Source organism: Protopterus annectens, chromosome 8.part0 (genome assembly GCF_019279795.1).
Source record: "Protopterus annectens isolate FY-2018-M chromosome 8.part0, PAN1.0, whole genome shotgun sequence".
NCBI classification, from domain to species: Eukaryota; Metazoa; Chordata; order Ceratodontiformes; family Protopteridae; genus Protopterus; species Protopterus annectens.
This window is the reverse complement of record NC_056741.1, coordinates 1,974,158,511-1,974,173,114: the sequence shown is the minus strand read 5'-3', so window position 1 is coordinate 1,974,173,114 and position 14,604 is coordinate 1,974,158,511. Positions and strand designations below refer to the sequence as shown.

The following is a 14,604-nucleotide window of genomic DNA, read 5'->3' as shown; positions in this document are numbered from 1 at the left end:
AAGCAGTGGACTGCCTCCACTTCAAAACCAGGGAATTCTAAGCCCACCCCCTTATGGTAAGAACGCACAATGACTCACCCCCTCCCGACTTTGCCTCTGCCCACCATCACACACCCCTAGGAGGTAAACTCTCATTTCACTCAAGTACCTGGACCACCATTACCAAGAACCAATGGGTTCTAAACATTGTGTCTCAGGGATACAAATTCTCCTTCCACACCCTACCAACCCCAAAAGGGGTTCCCTGATCAACCACCAAATCAGTGGGCAGAGGCTCAAAAGCAAATCCATACTCTGCTCTCCTTGAGAGCAATAGAGCATGTTCCTGCAGAGCAGATAGGCCAAGACGTCTACTCCAGACTTTTTCTGGTACCCAGAAAAGTGGGCACCTAGCGTCCCATCCTCGATCTAGCCATTCTAAACACCTTCCTAGTGATCCCAAAATTCAAAATGTTCACCCTCCAGCAGCTGCTACCCATGCTCTCCAAGGGTGCTTGGCTATCCACCCTGGACCTAAAAGTGGCCTACCTCCACATTCCCATCAGGGAGTCCTACAGAAAATATCTTCGCTTCAGGGTAGGATCTCACCACTTTCAGTTCTCTGCGCTTCCCTTTGGCTTATGTACTGCTCCCAGAGTTTTTACAAAATGCCTGGCTCCAGTCATTGCTTTTTACAGACAAAGAAATATTCAAATTTACCCCTACTTAGACAACTGCCTTATTCAGGTAGACAGCCAAGAAAAACTGCTCAAATATCTGGCCTTTGTAAAGAACCTACTAACCTCCTTAGGGTACATGATCAACAAAAAGAAATCCAAGCAGGTACCCACGAAAAGAATCATCTTCCTGGGACATAGCATCCCAGATGGCATGCCTAACAGCAGAGAACAAAGTTTCCTATCAGCTAACTTCTCTCAACTGGATACCAGGCCCCAGCTTTCTGCAAGGGAAGTCCTGGAAGCCCTGGGATTCATGGTATCTTGCATACTCCTTATTCCATATGTCAGACTGCATATGAGGAAACTTCAGTTGTACCTAAAAACCCTTTGGTGTCAACACTCTCAAGATCTGGAAACTCTTTTACCTATTATTCCTTCCATGAAGAAGGAATTTCCTTGGTGGGCAACAGCCTGCTCCCACAACAAGGGACTGCCCTTCTCCCCACACCCCTCCGCTCACTACAGATGCATCAGATTACGCTTGGGGTGCACACCTGGACGGCAGGTGCATACAGAACCAATGGAACCCCCAGCAACTCCCCCTGCACATCAGCCAAAAAGAGATGATGGCTGTGCAGCAGGCCTTGATAGCTTTCAAACCCCTTCTCTCTCCAGGGGTTCTCCTGATCAAAACAGACAACACCACAGTGATGTGGTACATCAACAAGCAGGGAGGGACTCACTCCTACATGCTATGCAGGCTGGCCATGACCCTTTGGTTTACAGATTCTTCCATGCAACTACTCCTGTTAGCACAATATCTGCAAGGCTCTTGCAATTCCATGGTAGACCAATTAATCAGAAAACTTTTGGACCCCCATGAGTGGCAGCTCATCAGAAACACCTTCTTACTAATAACTCAGAAATGGGGAACCCTGGAGGTCGACCTCTTTGCCTCCCACACCAACCATCAGCTCAGCACATTCTGCAACAGGGAGCATCACTGCATGGCATGGAAAGTGGATGCCCTGTCCTTCCCCTGGGTAAACCTCTCAGTCTATGCTTTTCCTCCCCTACCTCTCATTCCCAAGGTACTGATCAAAATAAGGGAAGAAAAACCAAGGACCATTCTCATAGCACCTGACTGTCCCAGACAGCACTGGTACACCTTGCTGTGCAGCCTGTCCCCACGGAATTTTCCTCAGATTCCCAACCTCCTAACCCAGAGGGAAGGGGAATTAATTCACCTCCAGTTGCAGACACTCAGTTTGGCAGCTTAGATTATGCCTGTGACCCCTGACCAATCTGCCATCCTCAGTAAACAGGTTCTGGATGTTATCTGAGAGGCCAGATGCCCTAGCACCAGCAAGTCTTATGCAGATAAATGGAAAAGGTTCTGCACCTGGATCCAGGCTAAGGGGGCCAATATGGCACAGCCCTTCATCTCTCTCATCCTGGATTACTTAGCTGACTACTACACAGTGGCCTCTCTTTCTCCTCTATAAAAATTCATCCCTCTGCTGTTTCAGCTCATTTTCCCGCTGAGCAGCCTCTTTTTTCACACCCTCTAATCAAACAGTTCCTCAGAGGGGCTAACAACTTGAGGCCTACCACAAGGGCACCAACACCAGCTTGGGACCTTAAATTTGTTTTGGAAAAGCTCACCCTGCCTCCTTTTAAACCAGCTTCTTCTGCAGAGCTAAACTTTCTCTCCTGGAAGACAGCCTTCCTCCTGGCCAGCACCTCAGCCAGAAGAGTCTCTGAATTGCAAGCACTCATGGCAGTGGAACCTTTCATCATCTTCCATGCAAACAGGGTATCCCTCAGAACTAATCCATCCTTCATGCCCAAGGTGGAGTCCAGTGTGGCTCTCAGCCAATCCATCCATTTGCCCATCTTCTTTCCTAACCCTCAAAACAAGGGAGAAAGGATTCTGCACTGTCTAGATGTGCACAGACAGCTCAGATACTATCTGGACAGGACTAAACCCTTCAGAAGATCTGATCAACTGCTGGTTAGCTTTGCTTAAGGAGCAGAGGGCAAAGCCATCTCCAAGCAAACCATTTCCAAATGGATAGCACACTGCATCCATTTCTGCTACAAACAGCATGGCAAGCCTCCCCCCAAGGGGGTCAGGACACACTCCACCAGAGCAGCCTCCACCTCTGCAGCTTTCCTCAGAGGAGTCCCCACCAGGGACATCCTGAAGGCTGCCACCTGGACATCTGTTCACACCTTTACCAAACATTGCCACCCACCTCTCTTTTCCAAATCCATGGCAGGTTTTGCCTCTGCAGTCTTGCAGGGCATGCTAGCCAGCCCCTAGCTTTCTTGACTACCTCCACCCATTTCTTCAGCTTTGGAAATCTACCCAAATGTGATGACTGCTACAGTGAAACATGAAGAACATAGTACAGTTGTGTACACTTACCATAAATGTAGATGTTCGAGTGTCTTCACTGTTGCAGTCCTGGATTCCCTCCCTCCTTCCCCCTTTTTCTTTTTTTGTTACCTTTCTTCCTTGTTGTTCTCCTTTCCTTACAGGGGACATATTGGTATTTATTTTCCACTGGTGGGGTTCTGCCACCAGAGCCTGGCCTCCTTTTTTGGGGGCTGCTGACGGTTAGGGCAAGAAAAACTGATGTAATGGCGTTGGCTGCCTTCCTTTATACCACTGACGACCTGACGTCAGTCTTCAAGCGACAGCAACCGATGCAGAAATACTAAGTCTCTGGTATTCAGGCTGGCCGAGGGCTACCCTGGCAGGGATAACCCAAATGTGATGACTGCAACAGTGAAGACACTCAAACATCCACATTTATGGTAAGTGTACACAACTGTCCTTTCATAGGAGCACTTCAAAATACTCAAACTTCCATAGCTTCTCTCCCCCCTGTGAGATTACAGAAAATTGGAGTTCAGGTACAAAAGATAATCAGCGAAAGAAAAGTAACCACTTGTCTAGTCCTTCAAACACTGCGCTCCATGATGACAGCTATATCTCTAGTTCCCTTAGCAAGATACCACATGAGGATACTACTATGGTTGCTAGCATCTCAGTGGTTAATGTTATACCAACCCATGTCGGGCCTGATTTTGATCACCAGTCTTTGCAGAAAGCATTCAGCTTGGTGGATGCATTCCGCAAACATTCTTATCGGCCGTCCCTTTGTCCCATCACAACCCCAAGCCATAGTCACCAAGGATGCCTCCCAGATGCTATGGGGGTATTATGAGGGAAAAACTGCCCAAGGCACTTAGTCTCCCACAGAGGCCAACTTGCATATCAATGTACTGATGCTAAGGGCAGTGCTTTTAGTGTTGCAAGCCTTCCTTCAGGAACAATTGCAATTCAGATGGACAATATGTCAGTGGTTTGGTACATCAACAAATGGGGAGGAATCAAATCCTATCCCTTTTGTCGAGAACCTCTCAGAGTGTGGCAGTGGGCTATCTCTTCCATCCTCTTTCTGATGACACACATTCTGAGGAGTTCCAACATGATAGACAAACTAAGCATGTGTATTCTCCTGCCTCATGAGTGGTCTCTCAGTCCATTAGTGATGGAAAGGATTTTCCGTCAGGTCACAGCAAGGCTGGCCCCATTATTTGCCTCTCCCCTAAACAACAAGTGCAGCAACTTCTTTGCCCTGATTATTCCTCCAGGGGAATCAGTGAGAGATGCTATTCTCCCCACTTGGCCCTCTGGACTATTGTATGCCTTTCCCCCAATTCCTCTAATCCCAAAATTCCTACCAAAAGCAATCAGGTTGAAGAGCAAAGTAATCCTCATCACACCTTATTGGTCTCGACAATTATGGTTCCCCTTTCTTTGGCCTTATCTGATTCAACAGCCTTGGATTCTGGACCCAGCTCCAGACCTTCTATCTCATCCAGAGGGATTAATCCATCTGAACATTGTAAACCTCAAGCTGACAGCTTAGTTTCTCCAGTTCCATTAATAGCCAGGCATCCCTCTCGCTCCTCCCCTGTAAATCATATACTCCTAGCAACTCATAAGCCAGTTACCCATAAACTCTATGATAGTAAATGGAGAAGGTTTACCTTTTGGCTCGTGATAACAGTATTGACCCCGTTTTTAGCGCTCATCGATAAAGTCCTAGAATTTTTAGCTTCACTTTGTAAAGCAGGTGCTTCCCAGTCTACTATAAAAATGTAATTAATTAGCTGTTATTTCTAATTTCCATAATGGTTTTAAAGAATCCTCTTTGGCTTCTCATGAGCTTTGCAAAGCCTTCTTAAAAGGAATGCTAAAACCCCCTTACAAAGACCCTGCTTCATCTTGGGATCTCAGCTTAAGTGCTACAATCCATTGTTCAACCTCATTTTGAACCATCAGCTGAATGTGATCTGAAGTTTTTTTCCTATAAAACTATATTTTTAGTGGCAATAACTGCTACCAGAAGGAATTCAGAAATACAAGTCTTATCATGTAGACCTCCTTACCTGATTTTCAATAAAGATAGAGTTCCACTGAGAATCAATCCATCCTTTTCGCCTAAGATAATGTTGGAGACCAGTATCAGTCAGACTAATAATTTACCAGTATTTTTTACCAATTTTACTAGCAAAGGTGAATACTGCTTACATTTATTAGACATTCACAGATAGTTACATTTTATCTTCCCCAAACTAAGAATTTGTGAAAATACACAATTTGTGTCATTTTCCCGTACAAGACTTGGCCAGCCAGAGAGCAAAGTGACGCTACTCACATGGCTCAAAGAATGCATTTCTTTTATCTATAATAAAAAGAAAATGAAATTGCCTAGGCCTTTAAAGGCACATTTTACTAGAGCTGTAGCTACTTCAGCGGTCTTTCAATCTAGAGCTTCTATGGATGATATCTGTGCAGCAGCAACTTGGGCTTTTCCTCATACCTTTATTACTCATTACAAATTGAACCTGGTCTCCAGAGGAAATGCGTAATTTGGTTCAGTGGTGCTCAGGAATATCCTTCCTTGAGTCTTCCCAAGGTAGCTGGGAACTGTGTCCCATATATCAAGGATGAAATGAAAATTGACCAGATCAGATAAAGAAATTATGTACTCACCATAAAATTCCATCTTTGTTGTCCATTTTCATTTATCTTCGACTCCCCTCCCACCTTCCCCCTCCCCTTGAAATTTTTGGTGGGACAGGTAATGGACACATATCAGTTATTGTTATATGGTCCCAGTTATGGTCTCTATGAAGGCTTTTGGGGTTTTCATTCTCTCTGTCTTTCAACAAACTCGATCTGAGGTAACTAGGAGAGGAGTATTGTAAGTAAGGGTTAAGCTCAAGAGTTTTTGGCTTTCCGAGCTGTAGTAATGGCCGAGTCGGTTCTGAGGCTTGGAACCAAACCCATATGTCGAGGATAAATGAAAATGGGACCCCACAGATGGAATGTTATGGTGAGTATATGACTTCTTTTTTGTGTGTGTGTCTGGAAAGTCACATGGTTCAACTTAAGACTAAGGTCGTGAACATACCCTCAAGCCAGGCCAAGGGGTATCATCATTCCGGGTTATAGTTCACTACAGATGTGATTGATTTTTATACTGGCTGTTGAACAACTAATAAAAGCTTAGTGGTTGAACCCACTTTATAAATCTCTCTTGTAATGTACAGATATGGTGAGTACTCTGAGATCTGCATTTTCAATGACAGCATCACAGTTTCTCTTGTGTCATATTCTTTTTTAGGTAACAGAATCGCATACTTTTGTAGGTAACTGTAGTAACTGTACTAAGATTAACTCCTTCCCCAATTTCTTTATAGCTATGTACAAACAGGCTCCACTTCCTTGAAGCTGATCCTACAGAGATTTTTACCCCTGATATTTGATACATTGAAAGCACCACCTCCTGTTGGGGTGGATATCACACGAGAAGAGAGGTAAGATCGTAAGAGTTGCTGTTATTCAGATTGCATTATCGTGAATAAAGAGACTTTTTCTGCACTAATTTTGGTGAACAAGAATAAAATTTGTTTTTGGATGGAAGAAAAATGCCATGTGTACCACCATCCTTAACACACATAATCAGAATGTGATTTTACTCTTATTGCCTGTATACCATATTATGAGATTTGAAATCCTTGTCTGGTTATAGGAGCTATTTTTGGACATCATCTCTCTTAATTATGGATGTGCAAAGCAGACATTTTTTTAGTGTTGGGAACCATATATCCTTAAGTCATGACAGTAATGTATTGATGTGCTGTATTTACTGTAGTAGAGCAAGCCTTCTGTTATTAGTTAATGGTTGACATCTGCAGGTAACATACAGCAATAAAAAGACAGCAGAGGTAAAGATCCTTCTCCTGAGCATTTGTGCTGTTCAGACTCTACATCAAGGATCAGCTCTGAGCCCTTTTTTATTTGCAATGGTGATGGACAGGTTGACAGACGAGATCGGACAGGAGTCCCCGTGGACTATGATGTTTGCAGATGACATTGTGATCTGTAGTGAGAGTAGGGAACAGGTGGAGGAGACCCTAGAGAGGTGGAAATATGCTCTAGAGGGAAGAGGAATGAAGGTCAGCAGGACTAAGACAGAATATATGTGTGTGAATGAGAGGGAGGATAGAGGAATCTTGAGGATGCAGGGAGTAGAGGTGGCGAAGGTGGATGAGTTGAAATACTTGGGATCAACAGTTCAGAGTAATGGTGAGTGTGGAAGAGAGGTGAAGAAAAGAGTACAGGCAGGATGGAGTGGGTGGAGAAGAGTGTCAGGAGTGATTTGTGACAGACGAGTACCAGTAAGAGTGAAAGGGAAGGTCTACAAGAGGGTAGTGAGACCAGCTATGTTATATGGGTTGGAGACAGTGGCATTGACAAAAAGGCAGGAGTCGGAGCTTGACGTGGCAGAGTTGAAGATGTTAAGATTTGCACTGGGTGTGACTAGGATGGACAGGATTAGGAATAAGTATATTAGAGGGTCAGCCCAGGTTGGAAGGTTTGGAGACAAAGCCAGAGAGGCAAGATTACATTGGTTTGGACATGTGCTGAGGAGGGATGCAGAGTATATTTGGAAAAAGATGCTAAGGATGAAGCTGCCATGTAACAGGAAAAGAGGAAGGCCTAAGATGAGGTTTATGGATGTGGTGAGAGAGGACATGCAGGTGGTTGGTGTGACAGAGCAAGATGCAGAGGACAGGAAGAAATGGAAACAGTTGATCTGCTGTGGCGACCCCTAACGGGAGCAGCCGAAAGAAGAAGAAGAGACTTTTCATATTAGAGCTTGTGGTGTACCAGTACTGTTAAATTTCTTAATGAAGTCTGACTTTAGCCCAAATATTCAGGAGGCAGCAGCTGGGTGCATATCTTTTGAAGAGATGAGTTTGCAAGCTGCACTGTATTCATAAAATTGATCGTAGATAATTGAAAGAGTATGTAAACAAGCAAAGAATTGATTGCACCTAGGGCATTCTTGATCTTACCTCAGGAGTTTCTTTGTGGTGGGAAATATCTGGGATGTCTATTCTGAGAAGTCTCCCTTAGCATGGTTATTGAAGATCTCTACTTCCTGTACTTGGAGTACACTTGCTCCCTGGTTATGCACACAGTGGTATCCCCATGCCTGAAAAGGAGGATGTTCCTATATTCTTAATAAGGAAATGAGGATGACATACTACAGGATAGAGTAAAGGACACTGAGGTAGAAGGAAGAAGGTAATATTCACAAGTGGATCTTAATCTGCTTAAGTTTCTGAACTCCACTGTAGACGGGCAGCAGGAGCTGGTGGAGGACTTGGACTGTGAAAGGGTTTAGCCCACCCGGTTTAGTACCATACCAGAAGGATAGACTTCTGAAGGTAAAAAACAAAACTAGATGAACATCTGCGACTTTCTGCTTTATATTTGTTTTCCTTTTTAAACTTTTGTTGTGCCTTGTCAGTGGAGTGTATAAACTGCTGGGGATTGGTCTGTTGCTGGAGAATATAACCTGTTTAAGGAAAAAAAGAGGATCTGATGTTGTCAATTTTCATTCATTTCTAAACAACTGTGTTTGGATCCGACCCTTGGATCTGACTCGACCACTTTTTACAGCTTGTGGATACTGGAAACTCTTGAGCTCCTCCCTTACCTATAATGCTCTAGTCCTCTGCCATACCGCAGGTCTCGTTTGCTACCTTTGTGTATGGACGTGGTTGCTGTGAGCTCTCAGCTTTAGTAGTTTTCTGCTTAGATAAGTGAACAACATGCTTATTTCTTTCACTGTTTTTATCTTTATGCATTAATTCCTCCCTTATCCTTCATTTGCTGTAGTGTAATCTAATTTGATTACCATTGTTGGTATTTTTCTCTTAACTTTACCTTTACCCTTGTGGTAGTTTCTTTCTTTACTATTGTTGGTAATTTTCTTTCTCTTCTCTCTCTCTCTCTATGTGTGTGTGTATATATATATATATATATATATATATATATATATAAAATTTCTTTGCATTATTCTGCCTTGTTTTTTTTTTTTTTAAGATGGCTGAAAAATCTTCCGGCTTTAAAAAATGTAAGGAGTGTAGGCATTAGATCCCTGTATCTGATGCTTATGACTCCTTTGTTTATTGCTTGGCCCAGCACACTTAAACCTTTTTTTAGAGAGGTGCCAACATTCTAAGTTCCTTTCAGTGGTCTCTTCTTCCCATTCTTCCAGGAGTCTGACAGAAGCAGATGTGAGCAGAATGATGAGGAAGTTTATCTTTGCACAAATTCAGATGGGAGTTATTTTGGCTCCTACCCCTTCGGGTCCACCCATCTTGGCTCCTTCTCCGATCCAACCCTCGGCTTCAGAGCCCTTGGATCTGAGTCTTCTAGGACTGTCTGTATTTGATCTGAAGGTTGTCGTATCTTTGGCTCCAATACATTCTCTGAGTGCATCAACTCCAAGTGTGTCAAAGCTAGATGACTCTTGGAGCCAGAGTGTCGATGCCAGGTTCTAGGTGTTAGAGTCAAGTGCAGTGTTGCCACAGCCATCTGTGCCCCTCAGAGCCTCAGCATTGGACAGCTCAGGTCTGACCTCTGCCTTGGGTGGACTGTCTTCGGTTCAGAGGGAGCTGACAATCAGGAAGCATGTTTTCATGGCTCCATCGGCATCCTTCTCCCTGGAGTGCTCTGCCTTTGAGGTGGAGGAGAGAGTGTTCTCTGATTCTGGAGGATGGAAAGTTCCACCCCCCCCCTTGGATCTTCCTTCTGGATTCCACATGTCTTTGTGCCTTGAGCCTCAACACTCTACTCCACAGGGTGAGCCAATCCAAAGTGTCCAGGCTACACAGCAGGATATACTTATATCTTCTGATCTTCCCACCAAAGAAGTCCCTAGAAAGAGAAAAGTGCAAAAGGAGGCACTTGGAATCTCCTCAAGAGTCGGTCACAGATGATACCGATTTTTATGAGGGGGAAGGGTTCCCAGGATCACCACCTGATGATGTCATCTTTGGAGACATCCTGGAGATCCTCAAGCAAAGTGGTGGTTGGTCCACTATTAACCCTTCCCAAGAGGAATCTGTATTCCTGGAACCCTTTGGGTCTGCCCATCAACTTCCTGGGTAACTCCACCCACCAATGAGCTCGTTAATTTAATCTCTAGATAGATGTGGAAAGAACCCGACACTGTTGAGCCGATCCCCAAGAGACCAGACAGGATTCTGGCACCACTGAATAGGAGAGAGTTGTGGAACAAATGAGTATCAGTAGATGCCATGGTTGTAGCAGTGGCTACAAAGAAAGAACTTGTGGAACAGAGTTCATCTGTCCATCCCCCTAACAGGGAGTTGGATAGATTTAGGAAGCATGTATATGCTTCAGCGCCCTGTGCACTCTGGACACTGAATTATTTGGCACACTTCAGCAGACTTCAGTGGGACACGATTAAAGAATTTTCCAAATCCCTGTCTGGAGCCAGTACTTCTAAGGCACAGAGCTCTGTTGCCTTATAGTTGGCTACCCTACAATCTGTCATGAATTCCTCCATGAGGCTCATTTCACATGCAGGTGAAGGTACCGCAGAGGTGGTGGGTTCAGGTATTTCCATTAAGAGACATGCCTGGATACTCCTGTGTGATTTTGCAGAATCCTCTTTTGTTAGTACACCCTTTAACAGAAGTTCTTTGTTTGGTGCTAAAGTTAAAGACACACTCTCCAGGTGTGCAGAAGATGGTAAGACCCTGTCTGCAGTGGGTGTATGTTTTTCAACTCCTCAGAGGACCTTCTCTAGGAATCAATGAGGTGGTCAAAAATGTGGTTCAGAAAGTCTCAGGGTCCTTTCCATGTCTCCTCATGGAGATAGTTCCCCCAGGGGCAGAGGTGGGAACTCTAACAGAAGATGCTGCCATGTGGCAGAAGAGGCCCACAGAAACAGGGGACAGACCCTACTAGCACTCCTGAAAGGAGGCCTAATTGTCCACCTCTGTAGACAGTCGAAGGTTGTCTGTCTCTGCACCAGGGAGCCTGGCTAGACATTTCAAAAGATACGTGGGTGCAGAGGATTTTTTTTCCAGAGGTTATATAATTCCCTTTTCCTTACCCCTTTCAACAAAATTCCAGATGTTCCACCCAGTCAAAGGAAAGCAGCAGCACTAGATATAAAAAAAGCTGCTAGAAAAGAGTCATCCAAGAGGTCCAGACCAGAAAGAATCTGGAGCTACTCAGGATGCTTTTTAGTGTCAAAGAAAACAGGGTACTGAAGACCAATTTTGGATCTCAGCAAGCTGAACAAATCCTTTCAGTATACAAAGTTCAGATTGTGACAGTTCAGTCCATTTTGCTTTTCCTGCACAAGGAAGACTGGATGTGCCCTACTAGCACATAAAAATGAACAGGCGATCCAGGAGATACCTGCGCTTCCAGTTGGGAGCCAGTCATTACCAATTCAGAACACTGCCCTTTGGCTTCACCAAGTGCATGGCAGTAGTAGCAGCTCACTTGCGACTGCAGGGATTCAGGGTATTTCTGTACTTGAATGACTGGTTCAAAACCACTCCAACCAGGCATCTTCTGGTAAAAGCACAAGGCTGTGTACTCAAGAGTTGCTGTCCTCTAGGAATTGCCATCAATCACAACAAATCTTAGCTAGAACCATCTCAGACATTAGAGTTCATAGGGGCCTTGTTCAATACAGTATCAGTAACAGCCTTCCTTCCCTTACCAGGGGTACAGACTATCCACTTTCAAGTCAAAAAGATAATTCAGAATTCTTCTGTATCAGCATGATTGATACTACAAGCCTTGGGGTCAATGTCTGCTGTGATAGTTCTAGTTTCGCTAGCAAAATACCATATGAGAATTCTTCAATGGGCTGTATCAACTAAGTGGTCCTTTCTACATCAACCTGTGTCCACCCAGATAAGAATAACTCAGGCATGCAAAAAGTACCTCTGGTGATGGATTCGCTCAGATCAGATATTACAAGGCCATCCCTTCATTCTTCCTCAGCCCAAGGCTGTAGTGACCACAGATGCTTCCCAAATTGGGTGGGGGGACACTTCTTGGGAAAGACAGTCCAAGGCACATTGTCCCCTGAAGAGGCCAACACACATATCAGTGTTCTGGAAATGAGAGCAGTACCTTTCAAGACTCTCTGCCTTCTGAGACTATTGCTATTCAGATGTACAATATGCCAGTGGTATGGTACATCAATAAACAAAGTGCAACCAGATCTTACTCCTTATGTTAAGAAGCTCTGAGTGTGGCAATAGACGATCCTATCCAGTCTGTTTCTGATGACAATGCACATTCCAGAGAAATCCAACGTGATAGCAGACGGGTCGATCAAGTCCATTTTATTGCCTCACGAGTGGTCTCTCAACATGCGAGTTGCGGAAAAGATACTCCTCCGGTGGGGCTAACCTGGCTATGACCTCTTTGCATCTCCCCTCAAAACGTGCAGCAGGTTCTTTGCCTGATCCCCCCTCCGGGGAAATTACCAAGAGATACTCTCCTCCATGATTGGCTCCCCGGTCTCCTGTATGCTTACCTCCCAACCCCTCTAATCCCCAAGTTTCTCCAGAAAACTTTTCGATTGAAGAGCAGTCATCCTCTTTGCCCCTTATTGGCCTCATCAGATTTGGTTCCCCTTTCTTTGGCCTCATCTAGTTCACCCTCCATGGATTATGGATCCAATTCTAGACCTCCTGTCTCATCTGATAGACATGATTCACCAAGACATTTTAGGCCTGAAGCTGACCGCATGGTTTTTCCACTTCCATTGATAGCCAGAGAACCAAGGCTGTCCTGACCTGTCCATCACATTCTTTTATCTTCTCATAAAGCTTCTACTAGGAAGATTTACAGACGTAATTGGAAAAGATTTGTTTTTTGGGCACAATTGACCCTTTTTCAGCACCAGTACATAAAGTTCTTGTGTTTTTGGCTACAATTTTTAATGAAGGGGCTAGTTCCTTGACTATTAAAGTACAACTAGCTGCTATTTCTAATTTTCATATGAGAGTTAACAATCCCACCTTAGCTTTTTCAAAACTTTGTAAGGCCTTTATAACGGGTACCCTTTTTCTGAGACCACCCTTTAAAGACTGACTGTGCAATGGGTCTGAATTTAGTTTTACAAACTTTGACTCAATCTCCTTTTGAACCATCAGCAAATTGTGAACAAAAATTTTTAACCTGGAAAACTGTCTTCTTAGTAGCTATAACCACTGCTCAGAGAGTCTGTGAACTTCAAGCCTTGTCTTCTAATCCTCCGTATTTAATATGTCGTAGAAATAGGGTAGGGCTATGAACCAACTCTTCCTTTCTTCCTAAGGTAGTGTTAGAATACATCAGTCAGTCTGTTAATCTTCCAGTTTTCTTTGCAGATTTCATGAACAAAGGAGAATGCATGTTACATTTGCTGGATGTTCACAGACAGTTATATTTCTATTTGCATAGAATAAAGAATTTTAGAGAGAGATCAATTATTTGTTTCTTTTGCAGAACTGAAATTCTGCAGGCCAGTTATGAAAGTAACTTTAGCCAAATGGTTAACTGATTTCATCTCTTTTGTCTATAACAAATTGGACTTGTCTTTGCCAAAACCCTTGAAAGCCCATTCAACCAGGTCCATGGCAACTTCCTCGGTATTTTTATCCAGGTCTTCCATGGTTGATATCTGTGCGGCTGCAACTTGGGCTAATCCTCATGTCTTTATTACTCATTACAAATTACATGTTGTCTCAAGGGGAGGAGCAGCCTTCAGCTCAACAGTGCTCAGGAATATCCTTCCTTAGAGTCCTCCCAGGATTCAGGTAGCTAGGAACTCTGTCCCAATTGTTGAGGAATTAATGAAAATTGACATCATCAGATAAAGAAGTTATGCACTTACCATAACATTACATCTGTGTTGTCCATTTTCATTCTTCAACTCCCCTCCTTCCAACCCCCTACCATTTTGTTTGTTGACTTCTGGAAGGACGAGAAGATGAGACAACCAATGTTCCTACCTTTGTGCTCCAGGTATTGGTTTCTCATCCTGGTGTTGCTTCTAATGTCCTGTGAAGCTATATGGCCAGCAAACAAGATCTAAGGTATGGTAGGGGACTACAGCATTGGAGGTAAGGGAGGAGCTCAAGAGTTTCCAGTATCCAGGAGCTGAAAAAAGCATCTGAGTTGGATCTGAGGTAATGGTGTGAGGAAGAGGCAAAAAGAGAAGATACCTAAGGTGGCTACAAATAAATGACAGACTAGCAATTACTGCAAAAGATAGTCTATAAGAGGTTGAAAGGAAGTAGTACAGAGGTGAAGGATACAGTATAAGGAAGCTAACAAAATGACAAAGATGGTAAGGGCAGCAAAGCAAAACCTGAAATGGAACTGACAGAAGTGATCACAAAGAGAAACAAGGGCTTTTTTATGAGCTTGGCAGACTGATGGAAGGGAAATCCCGAACTTGTTAGGTTGAGTAAATGAGAGGAAGGATAGGTACGCTGGTGAAAAGCAGAGGTATGGAAT

At 43.9% G+C, this 14,604-nt stretch overlaps 1 protein-coding gene across 2 annotated transcripts in view; it reads left to right on the top strand.

Moving 5' to 3' along the window:
- KATNB1 (katanin regulatory subunit B1) overlaps positions 1-14,604 on the top strand; it is a 1,167,103-nt gene that overhangs the window by 1,120,353 nt on the left and 32,146 nt on the right. For both annotated transcript variants that reach the window (XM_044081511.1, XM_044081512.1), the window contains one exon: positions 6,444-6,560. In XM_044081511.1, the coding sequence (XP_043937446.1) occupies positions 6,444-6,560 (117 nt within the window). The remainder of the gene's footprint in view (positions 1-6,443; positions 6,561-14,604) is intronic.